Source organism: Protomyctophum bolini (genome assembly GCF_963924005.1).
Source record: "Protomyctophum bolini genome assembly, chromosome: 4".
Taxonomy (NCBI): Eukaryota; Metazoa; Chordata; class Actinopteri; order Myctophiformes; family Myctophidae; genus Protomyctophum; species Protomyctophum bolini.
This window is the reverse complement of record NC_137865.1, coordinates 20,486,785-20,503,694: the sequence shown is the minus strand read 5'-3', so window position 1 is coordinate 20,503,694 and position 16,910 is coordinate 20,486,785. Positions and strand designations below refer to the sequence as shown.

At 41.5% G+C, this 16,910-nt stretch overlaps 1 protein-coding gene across 6 annotated transcripts in view; it reads right to left on the bottom strand.

Annotated features, from left to right (window-relative positions):
- Window positions 1-940: 940 nt before the first annotated feature.
- Window positions 941-16,910, bottom strand: part of ankrd26 (ankyrin repeat domain containing 26) — a 51,927-nt gene continuing 35,957 nt past the window's right edge. For 5 of the 6 annotated variants that reach the window (XM_080761659.1, XM_080761658.1, XM_080761657.1 and 2 more), the window contains 13 exons: window positions 16,276-16,451; window positions 15,952-16,045; window positions 14,918-14,944; window positions 13,886-13,963; window positions 11,979-12,113; window positions 11,159-11,271; window positions 10,664-10,808; window positions 9,560-9,699; window positions 9,043-9,193; window positions 8,377-8,612; window positions 6,076-6,313; window positions 3,205-3,250; window positions 941-2,669 (listed from right to left, as the gene is read on the bottom strand). In XM_080761659.1, coding sequence (XP_080617785.1) covers window positions 2,539-2,669; window positions 3,205-3,250; window positions 6,076-6,313; window positions 8,377-8,612; window positions 9,043-9,193; window positions 9,560-9,699; window positions 10,664-10,808; window positions 11,159-11,271; window positions 11,979-12,113; window positions 13,886-13,963; window positions 14,918-14,944; window positions 15,952-16,045; window positions 16,276-16,451 — 1,710 coding nt within the window. In that variant the 3' untranslated portion in view covers window positions 941-2,538. The remainder of the gene's footprint in view (window positions 2,670-3,204; window positions 3,251-6,075; window positions 6,314-8,376; window positions 8,613-9,042; window positions 9,194-9,559; window positions 9,700-10,663; window positions 10,809-11,158; window positions 11,272-11,978; window positions 12,114-13,885; window positions 13,964-14,917; window positions 14,945-15,951; window positions 16,046-16,275; window positions 16,452-16,910) is intronic. The other variant, XM_080761660.1, reaches the window with a different exon arrangement.

Here is a 16,910-nt window from a genome sequence, read left to right as displayed (position 1 = left end):
TGTAACCTCCTCAATCAAAAACAAGGCTCACACCTTTAGTGTATGAAGTGGCGTCTATTAAAACAGGAAATAAAAGGCAGGGAAGAATAATAAAACCAGCTAATAGTCAGTCTGTCTGATGTGCCCATCTTACTGTAAAAAAAAGAAACAAAAATAAACGTAACCGGAATTTGAATATCTAACATTTGAGGGCTGACAGAGAGAGGGGGACATCAAAGTGATGCGAGGTACGCCAGCAGTGGGGGCATAAACACATCTTTTAATAAGTGAGGGGAATGCTTTTCTAAACCAGCACGTTATGTTCATGTGTTTTGTGTGTGGAGGGGGAGGGTATCAGCGAAGTGAAATACATCAACTAATGAGGGTTGGGTTACAAAATGAGATATTGATATCAAGCTTCATTTTTCACGCGCGTGCGTGTGTTTACCTTGGAATGAGATGGCTCCAGTTCAATATCTCTGTAAGTTATGCATACACTAATTGAGAGTAATGTCTAAAGTCTAATGGCTCGTTTTGACTATAAGACAGGGACAGGGTTAACCCATACCCTTCCAGGATCTGTGAAGCTATTTTACTTTACTTCTCCTACTTCTCCATTATAACCACAACCACCCCTCAAGGGGAGGTTGTTAAAAAAAAAGGGGAAAAAAGGAAAATAAATAAATAATAATAAGTTATAACAAGCTAAAATACATAATCTACATGCTCATACATCGAGAGACACTGGAAAAAATTATCAGGATATCCAATAATATCCAATATCCAAAAATGTGTTTAGCAAACTTCCTGGTGGCCCTATAACAGGTCGATGTGAAAACTGTGGGGCAGAGGTTCTTCTCCACTGGCTCCAGGGACATTTTGTGGCCAGATATAATTTTCAGGGATCTAGTAGTACTACAGTAAATAATAAAACAATAAGTCGCTATAACATTTAGTAAACAAATACATATTTAGCCCCATGTTTGAATGCCCCCGCCCCCTGTAAAAAAGTTGCTAAAATCGCTAAAACGAAAGAAAGCAGCAAATTAAAAACAATGAACACTCATCTTTCACTTTCTTTAATAACCTAAAACATGAACCTTGGTTGAAAATAACTAAAGTTGTCCTTTAATTCTATCTCTTGCCCTGTATACGGTGATATAAATTAACATCAAGATATGAACGGTGGACGTAAGCTCAGTTTTTCCGCACATTTTATTCACAACTTCAGCATCTTCTGTAATGTACAGGCGTTTGATATTGTCCCTTATATAATGTTATTTTGTTACAGTATATTTCATTTAGAAAAAGAAAATAAATACTGTTTTCTTAAGCAAACCTCTGAAATGACTGGTTTGACCCTGTTTCAGCAACCAGAGAATATTCTAGTTTGTCTCATTCAAGTATATCATGTAAAAAAAAAAAAGACTCAAATGAGTCAAATAAAACAAAACCAAGACAAAGTAATTGCACCATGACATGGCACGTACCAAATATAATATCTTGGCAATATTACTTACTTATCATACTTAGAAATTCACTTTATCTCCATACCAATATTCACAGATTAAAAACCCAAATTACAACGCTATATACTGTATATACACACACGCACACTGTGCTGAAACGATTATTATGGATTAGACACATTATTCATCTGAAGGAACAAATACTTAAGAGTTGCTCTCCTGTCGTACCCATCAATAATGACTTTTGTTACAAATATGGCATAAAAATATGCTTTCAAGACAAAAAATATATAATAAAAAGATTATGCCAAAACATCGGGCAGAAACCTTGTATCTCCATATTTAAACCTTTTATTTGTTTGTATTTTAAGGCCCTCCTTTGGCATTGATATTTTGTTTCTTCTTCTTTAAGTGAAAGTGGTTATGTTTCTCTGTAGGTTTGATAAATATTGAACAAATGAAAAGTATTAACAAGAGCATGTGACTAAATAACTATAGTGTACATATAAATAACTACATCCGTCTTTCTTTCTTTTTTTTTAAACATTTCCTGAAAAGCAACTGTTTTGGACATACAATGTTTCCACCCGACGGTAACGTTTGCTCCTGAGTGGGTAAGTGCAATGTACAATAATATATGTTCACCTTCCTTCCTAAAAAGTGTTGGGAGTTAAAGGATACATGGTGGAAAACTGGTGTAGTGCCTTTGGCCTAACCTATGCTTTGGCGAAAGCGTTGTGCGTTGTTGTTATAAATACAAGTCTTTTCCACCAAAAACATTGGACATGAACTTGAACTAGGTCTGGGCAATATATTGATATGATTTTGACAGTGTGACGCGAGATTAGATATTGACTGGGATCTTTGGATATCGTAATCATCATGACATGACATACTGTAAGTGTTGATTTTCCTGGTTTTAATCACTTGGGCCCTATATTATTCTATACTATGAAAATCATGTTATCGTCACAATGTCGGTATGGAGGAATTTCGGTGAAAAGAATATTGTAATATTTGCTTTTGTCCATACCGGCCAGCCGTAACTCCTTTGATCCTTCTGGCTGCGTCGTGGTCCAGCCAGCTGTGTTCAGATCATGTAATTCTTCTTCAGTACCTCCAGGTAGTCCTGTGTGGCCCTGCTGACGGGGTCCAGCTCCACTCCACAGGCAGAGCCCACTGGGGACATGCGGGTCGGACTGCCCTCCAACTCTGCCTTCCCTGGGGACCAGAGAGAGAGAGTTAACCACATCAATTCTAGCATCCCTATTCCATTCCAAGAACAGACACGTCTTATCTTCATATTTTAACTTTGTGTTTTTTTACTTGAGCATACTACAGCGTCACACAAAAGCAAGTAAGAGTAAAAGTAGTAGTAGTATGGGGACTAGGTTGGTGGAGGGTGGGTAGAGCCCAGGATCACATTAGATGATTGACACAGGGGTGAAAAATGTGTTACAACATCGTGGGATAAAAAATATATACAAAATAAAAAAAGAGTAAAAGTATCTACAAGCTCAAAACGCGGTTAGAAACGTGGTGTGAAGCGCAGTGCCTTGAGCTTATAAATGTCAAATGCCGGGAACTTTTTCACCTCTAATGACATGATTAGACTATTTTTCTACTTTATTACGTCGATTTAACTGACGCCCCCTCCTTCCCACCCCACTGGACACTGGACAGGTCCTTTATCACAGCACCACCAGAGCACCCTCCTGGGAAGATGAGATATCACAGATTAGATGTTCCACATCACCTTGAGCCAGTTCCCTTGATATGTTTCTCTCCAGTTCACTACGCATCTGGAGGAAAGGAAGGAAATCACAAACATGGAGTTAGATGTGAACTTAGTAATAGGCTACATTAGCTAAAAATAATAATAAAAAGAGAAGCTACATTAGCTAAAAAAAAGACAAAAAGAAAGCAGTGCAGTTAAATAAATATGAAAACAATTCAACATTTAAAGTCATACTGTGTTCTATTAACATGAATTTCAGTAGTCCTTCTTGCTGACACTTACTGGTAGCCCCATGTCATTGCCTTAAAAAAATGTTTAGGCATACTGTAAGTGGTTATAGTATGCCTAAACATTTTTTTTGTTCAAATACGATCTGCAAGCTCACAGCATGTCGATGTAGATTGCCTATTTTCACTATTTTAAAAGGTTTTTCAAAATAGTTTAGGCATAAGGGGTAAAGCAAGATAGGGTCCAGAGAGAGTCACAAATGGTATACTAGCCTAGATATATTAACATTAAAATACAAATAAATACATTTCTGGCACATTTCCGGTGCCTACAGCATTTTCTGTGTCTGGGGCCATCAGAAATTTCAATTTTGTTGGAATGGTTGGGTTATTCTGAAAATATATAGCCTACCAGTGAAAGATTATATAAAAATAACTTGTTTAATCAAAAAACTGTATGACTTTAAGGACTACTGTAAACATTCAACAGTGGATATTCATGGGTGAACAAAAACACTGCATGAAAAGCAGAGATACGAGAGAGAACACAGGACAACATGGGAGCATGCAAGTTCTGCATCAGTCCAGTGTTTCTGCTGGACACAGGAGCTACATAAAACTGACGACATAAGAACGAGAGTAAATTGAAAAATAATCTTCTAGTTGTAATTTAAGTTTAGTGTACACCGTATTAGTGGTTTTTGTGTGGTCTGAGGTTCAAGGTTCAAATATCTTCGGTCCAATTCAGTAAATGTCAACCAAGCTGATTGCAAAAGTCATCTTGGTGCAGCTGCTGGCAAACAAAAATAAAATAGGAATATGGTGAAATGCCATGTAGATGTGTCACAGCATTACAAAGTCCAACTCAAACAGAGACATCAAAGGGGTTTAGAAGAAATCTGGATATTTTTTTTTGTCCAGGATAGGTTTCATGTGATACAAAAAAACAGTATGACACTACACTATATGCAAGTACCTAGTTCCTAGTTCAAATATAGGGCTGTCATGAATAAAGAAATATGCAATTGCGATTAACAATTTTTTTTGGCATTGAACATCGGAGCATATGAATAATTGTGATTGAACTGAAATATACAATGAAATTACTGATATTATGTTCCTTATTCTTATACTTAAAAACTAGGTAAAGAAATTGCTGACAATGTGTCACGAATGTTTGAAAACGTTTCAACGTGGAAACTATTATGACAAAATAATTGCCATTATCTAAAATAATTGCGATTTTTAATAATAATAATAATTGTGACAGGCCCAAGTTCATATTCCCAAACATACCACAGTTCAGGCTAATGTATACTGTACTTTGCTGCATGTCTCGTTCACTCAACAAAACAGGCTTTTCAACTGAAAAAGCTTTCAGGTGTTAAAGTCGACACTTCAACACTTGAAAGCGTGGGGTTCAAACAAAGCAGTCCAATCAGCCAACCACAGGCAGTGAGATACACACAACCTACACACCTGGTCACGAGTCTGGCTGAAGGGACGAGAGGTGAGAGACAGACTTTTTAGCTAGAAGCTGAAGGAGTGAGAAATAGAGACAGCGTTAAAGTCCCGCTAGAGAAGAAAAGATTAGGCGGAAGACTGAAGCCTGATTAATACTAGGGTACAACTAGTGTCCTGTGCCGAAAACAACAGATCTGCAAGATCTCACGTACTGAACTGATCTCTTTAGTCATTTAAGGCACTACTACCCCTGAATAAATAAAAGGTCAATTATTGTGAGCTTTGTAGATCTGCTATGATAGCATAGGATACTGTCGTACAGCAAAATGCTAATTAGCCATTAAACTAGAGAGGGGTGGTGCAGGATAACACAGAAGAGATTAAGAAGGAAGGATGTTTAGGTAAGAGAAGGAAGATCGCCTGGAGTGAGCAATATAATAAGTTAAGTTAGTTTCTTTTGATAGATTCAATTAAATATGGAAGTTACATTTAGGACATTTATGTCTGGAGAAACATTACTCCAGACACTATTCTACCAACATTGAAGACAATCACAGTTTATGTCAAACTCGCCGCTGCACAACAAGCACCACCAGATGAAAACACATAACAATACAGACACTGACCACAGTATGACAATGGAAAATCAAGTCACAAAAGAATTATGTGTTTTTTGAGAAGAGGGATACTGCATATCATGTCCACAACACTTCTGAGTAAAGCACACTCCACTCCAAACCTATCAACCGCCACTGTGCTCCAACATCATGCCATCTGCGTTATTTGTACAAATATCCTAGAACAGGGGCCTTCATTTCACCCCAAGGGAGACCTCAGAGATACTTTGTGTGATAGGGACTTTATTTTGTTTTTATTTTTACATTAACCACTTGAACTCTCGCATCCCTATTCTGGGGGGGGGGGGGGGACATTAGCAGGAAACAGCAGTTCTACAAGCATGGCGCGTTGTGAGCTGGCAGCTCAAAATACACTTTTTCTATGGACACAGGCCCTTAAATACTATACACACAGAATGTGACGTTTTAATAGCGCAAATCTCACAAGATGCCGCCTCCTGTCCATTGAACTCAAAGGACAGGTGTTGGCTATTTTGTGAGGTTTCTCCGTCGCCATTCTTTTCTTTTGGCGTGTGCTATTCGTGTGTGTGTGTGTGTGTGTGTGTGCGCGTGCTGCTGACCCTGGCCAGGTAATCCTCCACTGAACTGTTGTGTCCCTCAGACATGGGGCTGAGCTGGTGCAGCCCTAAGCCCAGACTCCTGTTGAGGGGCCCCAGCGAGGCCCCGTATCCCGTGGGGGAGCCCCCCAGGGAGCTCATCATGTCTCCTCCTCCTCCCAGGCTGCTGCTGAACAGGGCCTTGGTGCGGTGGCGCTCGTTCAGCAGTTTGGCGTTGGCGTCAGACAGACGGGTGTTTGACCTGCAGGAGGGTGAACAGCACAGTTCATTGGTTAGCTGACCACTAAAGCCTCATACAGGAGGGTGAACAGCACAGTTCATTGGTTAGCTGACCACTAAAGCCTCATACAGGAGGGTGAACAGCACAGTTCATTGGTTAGCTGACCACTAAAGCCTCATACAGGAGGGTGAACAGCACAGTTCATTGGTTAGCTGACCACTAAAGCCTCATACAGGAGGGTGAACAGCACAGTTCATTGGTTAGCTGACCACTAAAGCCTCATACAGGAGGGTGAACAGCACAGTTCATTGGTTAGCTGACCACTAAAGCCTCATACAGGAGGGTGAACAGCACAGATTAATTGGTTAGCTGACCACTAAAGGGTGTTTGACCTGCAGGAGGGTGAACAGCACAGTTCATTGGTTAGCTGACCACTAAAGCCTCATACAGGAGGGTGAACAGCACAGATTAATTGGTTAGCTGACCACTAAAGGGTGTTTGACCTGCAGGAGGGTGAACAGCACAGTTCATTGGTTAGCTGACCACTAAAGCATATCGTCGAAGTCACACTAGCTCGAAAGTAGCCGAGCTTTTCATGGACTAGAGAGGGGCGGATTCAAACTAGCACTGTGCCCGCCATCCTTCAAAACTATCAAATAGGGTTTAAGTGGTTAAACTGATTTTGATACTCATTTATCAACTCATTTTGCTGGAGACACCTGCTGGAACACCTTCAAGGACCTCCGGGGGACCATGGACCCTACTGGTCTAAACAGTGTGGTGTGGTGTGGGTCTCTCTCCACTGCCGTCGCCACGGGGGTCATTAGGGGGCAATGCCCACCCAGATTACACTTTGTGCCACCCCAGTCCAGATTGGACAGTAGAAGCCTACCCCGCCATTATTGTAATGTTTTACAGGTTTTAAATAAAGTAATTATAACAAATATATACATTTTCAAATGAATTCATAGTTTAATAAAAATGCAATAATAAAAAGTACACTGGCTATAGTCAGCGGCAGTGCACCTCAACACCACTGCTACGTCATTACCTGTGTGTTGTCGGTTCAATTCAAATCTCTTCAGAGAGAAAACCAAACCGGTAAAATCATGGATTAAAGGAACTGGCTCAAAGCCAAAACGCAGCAAATATTGGCAAACTCTGACCCACCACCACTTTCAGAATGTCAGATTGATGACAAAGAAGACGTTGATAGTGAAATCACTACCATCACCACGGTTAATATTGCGGGGAGTTCAAGCAGTCAACGTTCGGACACAGAGCCCCCTCCACCATAACATACTTCTCCACCAGACAGAGGATCTCGGTGCTGACACACAAAATCAGGTGAAATGGGACAGATATCTGCGTAGCCTGTTTAGTGGAAAGAAACCTAGGTCTCTTATATTTTAGTTGATCATTATGCACTAGCAAAATGCATTAGCCTAATTTGTTGCTGCTGTTATTGTTAATCTCTGTCAGGGTTTGACTGTCCCATTAAAGTTAGCTGAGGAAGTTGGAACTGTCAATGGTCTTGGATAATGCTTGAAGTGAAGTGAAGTGGACCCCCCCCCCCCGCTTTCCTCCCGACATAAAGAAAGACACTATATAGCTCAACTATATTTGTTGTTGTTGGTTGGTGCATATAGCCTTTTCTCCTTTTCCTCCCGCCGTGGAGATGGCAACATAACAAAGACACTAAAGCCTATAAATGAATGCTCAACTATATTTGTTGTTGGTGAATGGTGGTGCATAGCAGTCTTTTTTTTCCTCCTACCCTTTCCTCACGCCATGGAGATATTTCAACATAATTGTATTTGATCGTTGTGTTGTTGGTGCATGCAATAGTGTTTCCACATGACAATATATGTATGTTCTGTAGGCTAATATCCTTTGTTATTAATTTTGTTCTCTAGGTGGATAATTGGAGCCTATACATAGCTACAAGTATAGGCTGGTGGTGAAGGCGTTTGTGTTGTTGTTTATTGTATATGTGAGCATTTGCTTGCTATTATGGGTGGTGAACTTGAAGAATAAAGTGCCCCAGGCTGATTATTCCCTGGAGACGGCACTGTCTCTCTCACCTCTCCAGTTTGGCAGCCAGTGACTTGCGGGTGCGTAGCTCATCGGTGTAGAGGTGGCGGTATCGCTCCAGTTCGGTGCGAGTGCTGTCCCTCTGACTGAGGCTGTCCTGCTGCGTGTTGCGGTTGCGCGACAGCTCCACCTCCAGCTCCCGGATCCTCTGCTCCAGACTGGCGCGCACATTGGACTCGTTGGCCGATTTCAGCTGGTCCAGAGCCTCTTGGGACGCGGCCTGCGTCTGGAGGAGGGAATGGGGATGTTAAACATTTTCATGATTGGTGAAAAAAGTAACGCAAAAATCTAAAATGCCACAGATGCACAGGTTTTCGGAAGAAAATAAATAAATCATGCCATTTGCTCCTGAGTGGAGTTTTCCAGTACAATATGTTCACTTTCCTCCCTTAAACATGTTGTAGTTAATAAATAAATCGTGAAAAACTGGTGTAGGGACTTTGGCCTTTAGACTAGTGATTAGACACTAATAGATTAGGCCCTGATCTATGGTTTAGCGAAAGTGTTGTCCGTTAATTTTATGTTTTTGTGTTGTTGAAAGTATTTTATTTTTCTGGCAAATTATAAATTAGACCCAGTGCCTCTGGCTGCCTGCCTCTCTGGAGTAGGGATTTAAAAACAAAGTGGTTGTGGGAGCTGCAGAGCAGAACGCTCACCTGCAGGAAGAGGTTAACCTCCTCCAGTTTGTGACGGATCTCCAGGCGGGCTCTGTCCTCAGCCTCCCGGCGGTACTGCTCCGCCTGGCCCGGGTCCAGCATGCCAGCCTCCGCCTGGCGCCTCAGGCCCGTCAGCTCCTCCTCCAGCTGTCTGTTGGGATGTTATCCACTCAAGATCACTTGAATTATTTTTAGAATAGCTAGCAAGCTCACTCTATGAGCTTGTAAAATAGCTTATTATTTATGCACGACACTGTTGTGCGACAAAGTATAAACTGTAGTCAATCAATTAATTGAGAAATATATATATATAAAAACAAAAAGCAAATAAATATTTGATTAAACGTAAAAGCATTCAAGGTTCAAGGTTCTTTATTATTTGTCTCCCGAGGAAGAAATGTGTCTTATACAAAGGGCATGCAAGTGTAGCCCTTGTGCCCATGTCGCTGCAGTGCAGCACCAATACAACAGAATAATGACTAAAAACACAATAGTTGACGTGGATATGAGTCCCTACCTGTTGGCCTTCTCCAGCCTCTCGTTGCTACGGCTCAGACCCTTCATGGAGGACAGCTGCTGCTGCAGATCTCCATTCACCTTGTCCAGTTCTCTGCTGCGAGACGTCTCCCTGCCCAGCTGCATCTGCAGATCGTCCACCTGCACAAGGGTTGTTATAGTTCAAGCTCTATTATGTCATTTTCTTTTGTCAATACACTCTTTTTGTAGAACTGCTGTTAACACCCGAACGCCCGGGGGTATTTGTAACCATTAAATCAGGACGCCCAGCGATTTGTTTCTTCAGGACCTATTTTAAGGTTGCTCCGCGCCATTTTGGAAGTAGCTCGAAGTACCTAGATGTAGCCAAAACACCCGAGGCGATCGAACGGGAGGTATGATTAAACGCAATATAGCGACAGGACCGTGATGGGCCGTCAAAAACATAATCTTTGATTATAATTGTATGGATTGATTTAGATCAGCAGTTATTCATGTTTTAAGATTTTCGGTCTCATCCACTACAATGGGGGGGAACATTTTGGATGACGTCCCAACCGGAAATGACATTGAATGTTGCCCTACAGGCGCTCCCAGCCTGTGGAGCGATGCGCTCCCAGCCTGTGGAGCGATGCGCTCCCAGCCTGTGGAGCGATGCGCTCCCAGCCTGTGGAGCGATGCGCTCCCAGCCTGTGGAGCGATGCGCTCCCAGCCTGTGGAGCGATGCGCTCCCAGCCTGTGGAGCGATGCGCTCCCAGCCTGTTCCGTCCTTTTATTATAGGATGGAGACCTCCGTTTATGTCGCTCAGGGTGTTAACTGCCTTGGTGACTGAATTTCCCTCCTGGGATCAATAAACATCTGTCCGTCTGTCCTCCACCCTCACTTGCTTGTACAGTTTCCTTTACCACAACATTTCTTTGATTCTTTTACCTAATAGTTTCTCTTGTTTTCCCATATAAAGTGACTTTGCATACTTAGTGAAGTGCTATACATATATAAATCTGTGGTATTAACAAAATACATGAGAAGCATTGAGAACATTTCATTCGTTGTGAGATTGTACATCGGATAAATAGAGAGTGAATACAGAGTGTATATAGGGGTTTAAGTGGTTTTGATGCTGACCTGTTCCTTCATGCGTCCTCCATCGTTCTGGCTGTATCGTCCAGTCTCCATCCTCATGCTGCTCATGGGGGAGGAGCCAAACTCTGCTCCCCCGCCCTCATGCTCCCGGTATTTCTTCTTCGCCGTCTTCAACAGAGTACGTAGCCTGGACACACACACACACACACACACACACACACACACACACACACACACACACACACACACACACACACACACACACACACACACACACACACACACACACACACACACACACACACACACACACACACAGTTTGACTTTGACACCGGTTTCACTGTGCAATGTTAATATTGCAGGCATTCTTGAAGTATCCAAACCACATCTCTGTAGCGGAAACACAGAGAGCTAACACCAGTGTTACGTAAGCCAGGAAGGAATGCGTTGTACTGGGCAGGAGGAGGAGGTACAGTACACATGGATGGGAGCCAGTGGTGGAGGCTGCGCAGGGCGGGCGGAGGAGGTAAGGTCACCTGTACATTTCTTTTTGGAGATCAGTGTTTCTCTTCATCTCCTGTTCCAGCCTGCTGTCCGTTGACTTCTTCTGCTCCGCTATCTTCTTCACTTTCTTCTTCTCAATCTCCATCTGGAAGACACACAACACACACACACACACACACACCATCAGTGATGTTGAAAACTGTGCGACCTGCGTTTCTGGCACAGATTAAGACAGGACGCATTAAAACTCTCCGTTGATGCTGCCCTGGGATGCATCCTACTCTGCTCTGTTACGTTATGAACAAATCCATCCAGGGTTAACCCTTTTTGGAGTTCCATTAACAGCAACCTGAATCGTCGATTTAAGAAAGTACAAAATCGTCAAAATGGATTGCTCGTTTGAAATGACTTACTTCAGGAAATTACAAATTATGCTTTAATTTAATTTTTGATCCATGCAGAAAAAAATGTAGATAGCATAAGAGAGTTTCATGTTTTAGTCTACTACATAAATTACACAATGTTTCCACCACAAATTATTATGCCTTGCGTGCTTTTACTTAGAATTGTATCCAATTATGCAAAAATGTAAGTCTCCTTGGCTATAACAAAGTATGTAAGCAAGTTTGTAAGTTCCAGGTTGACCTACAAAAAGATCTCCCATCTGTGGAGAACTCTATTGTGCCTTTGTTGGTTTGTATTTCATGGTTATATCTCAAGAGGCTCTGTTGCCTCTGTCTTGACAGGTCGTTACTGTCAATAAGAATACACAAGCTGTCAAAACAAGGGCTTGTTGGCGAACATTTCCGAGCAGCCATCTATGTGACAGTGTTGTGGTGGTGGGTCACCTACCAGGCTGCCCAGCTCTCCCTTCTCCTTCTCCAGCTCCGCCAGACGCAGGCCCAGCTTGGAGCGGCTCTTCAACTCCTCCTCCCACAACGCCTGCGAGTCCTGGGCTGTGTGGGACAGCATGCTCTGCCTCTGCACCTGGAGGATCCAGGACAGTGATCACATTATACAGTGTGTGTGTGTGTATATGTATATATACATATACACAGTCACACATACAGTATATTATCATCGCTGTCGGGTGGAAACCTTGTATATCCAAAACTGTTACTTTTCAGGAAATGGGGGAAAAGAACGAATGTTCCGATGGGTCATAATGTAGTCATTATTTTAGTCACAAGCTTTTTTAATCCGTGCAATCCATCTATAAATGCACCACGTCGCTGTACGTCTGTACGTACATCTGTAATCCACGTAACTCCAAAACCATTCGCCCCACCGACTTCAAATTCAACACGTTCCACACCACCACAGGGAGTGCAGTGTCCGGTGTCGGGTCCGTCGGATAGCCGGTTGTCCAGAACCAGCACAAAAGCCTCTGCCCGGGCTCTGAACCTGACCACCCCTATATCTCCATACATGGAGCTGGCTTGTCATCACAACACCTCATATATGGGCATGCCTGACACAGAACTCCATATATAAAAGGGTACTCTGACACGGGTATTGTATAGCCGGGTGGGGCATGGATCTCCAACTTCTATCGTTACAGACTCTGTGCTCTACAGCCAGTTATAGTATTCAGAAAAACCCACAGACGTACTAACAACTTAAAAAAATGCGATAAATACAAGGTTTCAGCCTGACAACGATATCTACTGCATTTATAGTTCCTCTTCATTATTCTGATTGATTGCTTGATTGAATATGTTATTAAAAGTTGGCAAAAAGCTGTTCCCATTGGGGTCCTGTGTATTCAATTACTTGAATCAACTTGTCCTCGATCTGTCTGCATTGATATGAAGGAAAAGTTAATTTTGATGGTACTGTACACAATATACATGCTTTATAAAAGGTGCTGATTGATATGAATGTGTGGCCTGATTATCAGACTGAAGCTTGGGTCGGGGTCTATGGGCTGGATCCAGGCTAATGATTTTGTTAAAAGCTTTTTAAATGTAAAGCTCTACATTCATAGTAATCCTTGCTATGGGTCGTTCAGTAACAGAGCTCTCCCTGTCTCTCCAGCTCTTTAGTTTAGTAGACTGAAAATACATTTTCATGTGGGACGCCAATTTCAACCAATCAGAAGCGAGAACCCCACAAAGCTCATTTATCTCTTCTGATTGGATAAAATTGGTGTCCCATCCTGAAAATGTATTATCTGTTTATTAAAGAGCTGGAGAGAGCGGGGAGACTGTTACCGAACAAACCGTCTATAACTGTAAATAATATCATAATATAGAGCTATTTAATACTTATTAAAATAAATATCACTCATAGTGCCAAACCTTTAATGCAACTTGCTGTAGCTCTGTAAATGTACTCGCTACAAAAACTAACCCCATACCTTAAAAATAAGTTTTTTTAAAACGTTACAAGGGTTGCATAAATATTTGACTCCAGTTAGACAAGCCTTGGGGAAGATGAGATGAGAACAAGGAATCAGTGGTTTTCAAACTTTTTGCAATTTAAGGATCCCTAAATTAAATGTATTTATTTGGCCGTGGGCAGTCCCATCTTATAATATTTTGTAACAGGGCCCCCGAAACAATATCTGTGTTGTTAAAAGCATTCAAATAATATTCCCTATATATATTCCTATTTCTTTTAAAATAGCTGATAGGGTTAAAGTGGTTAAACAGATGTGTATGCCATTACTAACTGAAGGACCCCTGGACTCCACTTTGAAAACCACTGATTTAGAAGTTAAAGTTTCATTATGTGAAATAAGTGAGCATGCAACCGACCTCTCGACCGAGTTGGTCCTCCAAATTCATCTTACTGCCTTGTAGGTTTGTTACCAAGTCCTCCAATCGTCCCCTAACCTGAGGGAATAAGCTGGAGTTGGATAAACTGTCTTTTTCCTTGTTGGTTTTTAAACCTCCACCTTATCGGGTTATAATGTCCACCACTCCCAATGAAACTTTAATCTTAGAGAAAGTGTCATGTATCACACAGATACAAATTAAAGTAAAGAATCCCACAAACCAAGATCAAGTTAGAGGGAGAATACACATTTTGTCACCGTCAGGCAGAAACCTTGTATGTCCAAAACTGTGACTTTTCAGGAAATGGAGATTCCTTTAAAATAAAAAACATTTGATGAAATAGGGAGGGAGATACAAGGTTTCTGCATGACAGTGATGACATAATAGAGAGACCACCACCAAGAAATTCCCTCCCAGAACAGCTGATCTAAAACTAAAAGTAATTTTAAGCTAAGCTATAAACATGTCTTTAGATTCTTTCTGCATTCTCCAATATCAAAGTGCAGTCGTTAAAGGGCAACTTAGCAAAAAGAAACTACCTTTACATAGTGAGGAGGACATGAGAAAATGTGACATACATAAATCTTTGCAATGCGTTTGGTGTCGACGACGTGCCAATGTCACTGGATCTCCCTAGGGAAGACTTTCCTTGCTTGTCCATAAAAGCTAAGTACAGTATGTTATTTAGATAGCATGTTGTTTAGACAGATGCTGGGTTTGATGTTTACCTAATACCTGGTATCCACTATCCAAGTTACCTTGAAGAACTGATTTTTTTGCAGATATCACCTTGCCGTTTAACGAGATGACGACATTTACTCTGCGTCTGGTAAATGTTTAAATTTAAATGGTTGGTCCAAGTAAAAAAATTAAATAAACTAAAAATCACAGTTGCCCTTTAATAGCATAGTGTGCACTGACTGACAATGAGAATCTTTGGGAAGAGCAAAACCAAAGCAGAAGTCAGTCAACCCACGCAGAAAGACAAAGGTCTACATTCATAATACCAACCCCTCCTCCAGGTGAATGCTCAGATGGCTGTGAAAAGATGGAACACTTTATAGCACATCTACAGACAGGAAACGATCCAAACTATCTGGAACCATCACATTTGATTGATTGATTGATTATTATTATTAACAGTTTGCAGAATTACAGTACATTTCGAGTACTACATGACATGTACAGTATATATACCTGTATGAACTGGACAATGCATCATCATATTCAGATTTCTTATTTTAAAGTTGAAGTGTGATCCTGTGTACAATAAATGATTGTTTAGTGAATAATATTATTATTCACTAAACAATCATTTATTGCAGGTGATATTATCACCTACCCTAGATGGAGTGTTAAAATGCTTGTGTTTAGAGCAGTGGTTCCCAAACATTTGAGATGTTTTCAACACTTGAGGCTGTACGCTTGTAGATCTTCTATTTTCACTACTTTTTAAAAATGTCTTTATGGAAATTATCACTTTTGGAAAATAATAATAATAATAAAATAACAGTTTTGAGTTTTTAAAATCATGGTTCAGTGGATAACATCACCTACCATGCAGTGTGTCAAGGTGAGTGTTGAGTGGATAATATCACCTACCATGCAGTGTGTCAAGGTGAGTGTTGAGTGGATAACATCACCTACCATGCAGTGTGTCAAGGTGAGTGTTGAGTGGATAATATCACATACCATGCAGTGTTTCAAGGTGAGTGTTGAGTTAATAATATCACATACCATGCAGTGTGTCAGGGTGAGTGTTGAGTTAATAATATCACATACCATGCAGTGTGTTAGGGTGAGTGTTGAGTTAATAATATCACCTACCATGCAGTGTGTCAAGGTGAGTGTTGAGTGGATAATATCACCTACCATGCAGTGTGTCAGGGTGAGTGGATAATATCACCTACCATGCAGTGTGTCAGGGTGAGTGTTGAGTGGATAATATCACCTACCATGCAGTGTGTCAGGGTGAGTGTTGAGTGGATAATATCACCTACCATGCAGTGTGTCAGGGTGAGTGTTGAGTGGATAATATCACCTACCATGGTAGCTTCCTGAGCCTCTTTCTGCAGCGCTTCGATTTTGTTGCTCTGTTGCTTGGCAGCGGCTTCCAGTCTGGCGTTCTCTATCTCCAGTCTAAAAGGGACGCCATATTTATATTGACATTCATTAACCGCACTCACCCTGGCCTCCCTATTTTGGTCATGTTATTTTATAGCTGTTGGTTTTTCTTTCTTTTTTTTGGGGGGGGTACTTACTGTTTCATTCTCTCTAGTGTGTCAACGTGTACACACAACAAAAGTAACAATAGTATGAATGTAACTCATGTCTAAACCTAGACCTGAGGGATCCTTGGATTGGGTTACCTCTGTACAGCCTCCTCCAGCTGTTTGGTGGTGGCGTCTGTGGCCGCCGAGGCCGACAGCGCCCCCTGCAGCCTCTGGGTGGTGGTGCAGACCTCTCTGTCCTTATCATCCAGGCTGCTCTTCATCGTGTTGATGCGCCTCTCTGCCTGGACGTACTGATCTTCACCCTCCTGCACCTGCGTGACGGAAGGTAAACCACGGGTTAGAGGTAGCCTGGTGTAGCCAGCCTTCCATCTGCCTTTGCAATGCATATTGCCCATGCAGAGGCTGACCGTGTGGCTGACCAATCTGTGTGGCTGACCAATCGGTCACACAAAGCTGGCCATGGTGTACAACTGTACATACCATTAGAACAGCTGTGTATATATGATAAGCATATTGTTGCTGTAGGGCAGAAACCTCTCATCTCCATTATGTTCACTTTTTGTGTTTTATTGTAAATTAACGCCATACTTACGCTATACTAACTACAGTGCCACACAAAAAAACATCAAACATAGCAGATCCACAAGCTTGAACTGGTTTTGAGCCCGTAGATCTGTTACTTTTGCTATTTATTTTTTACTTGAATCATGAAAAGTAACAGTTTGGGACATTCATTCATTAATTTCTACCCAATAGAGGCAATATTACTG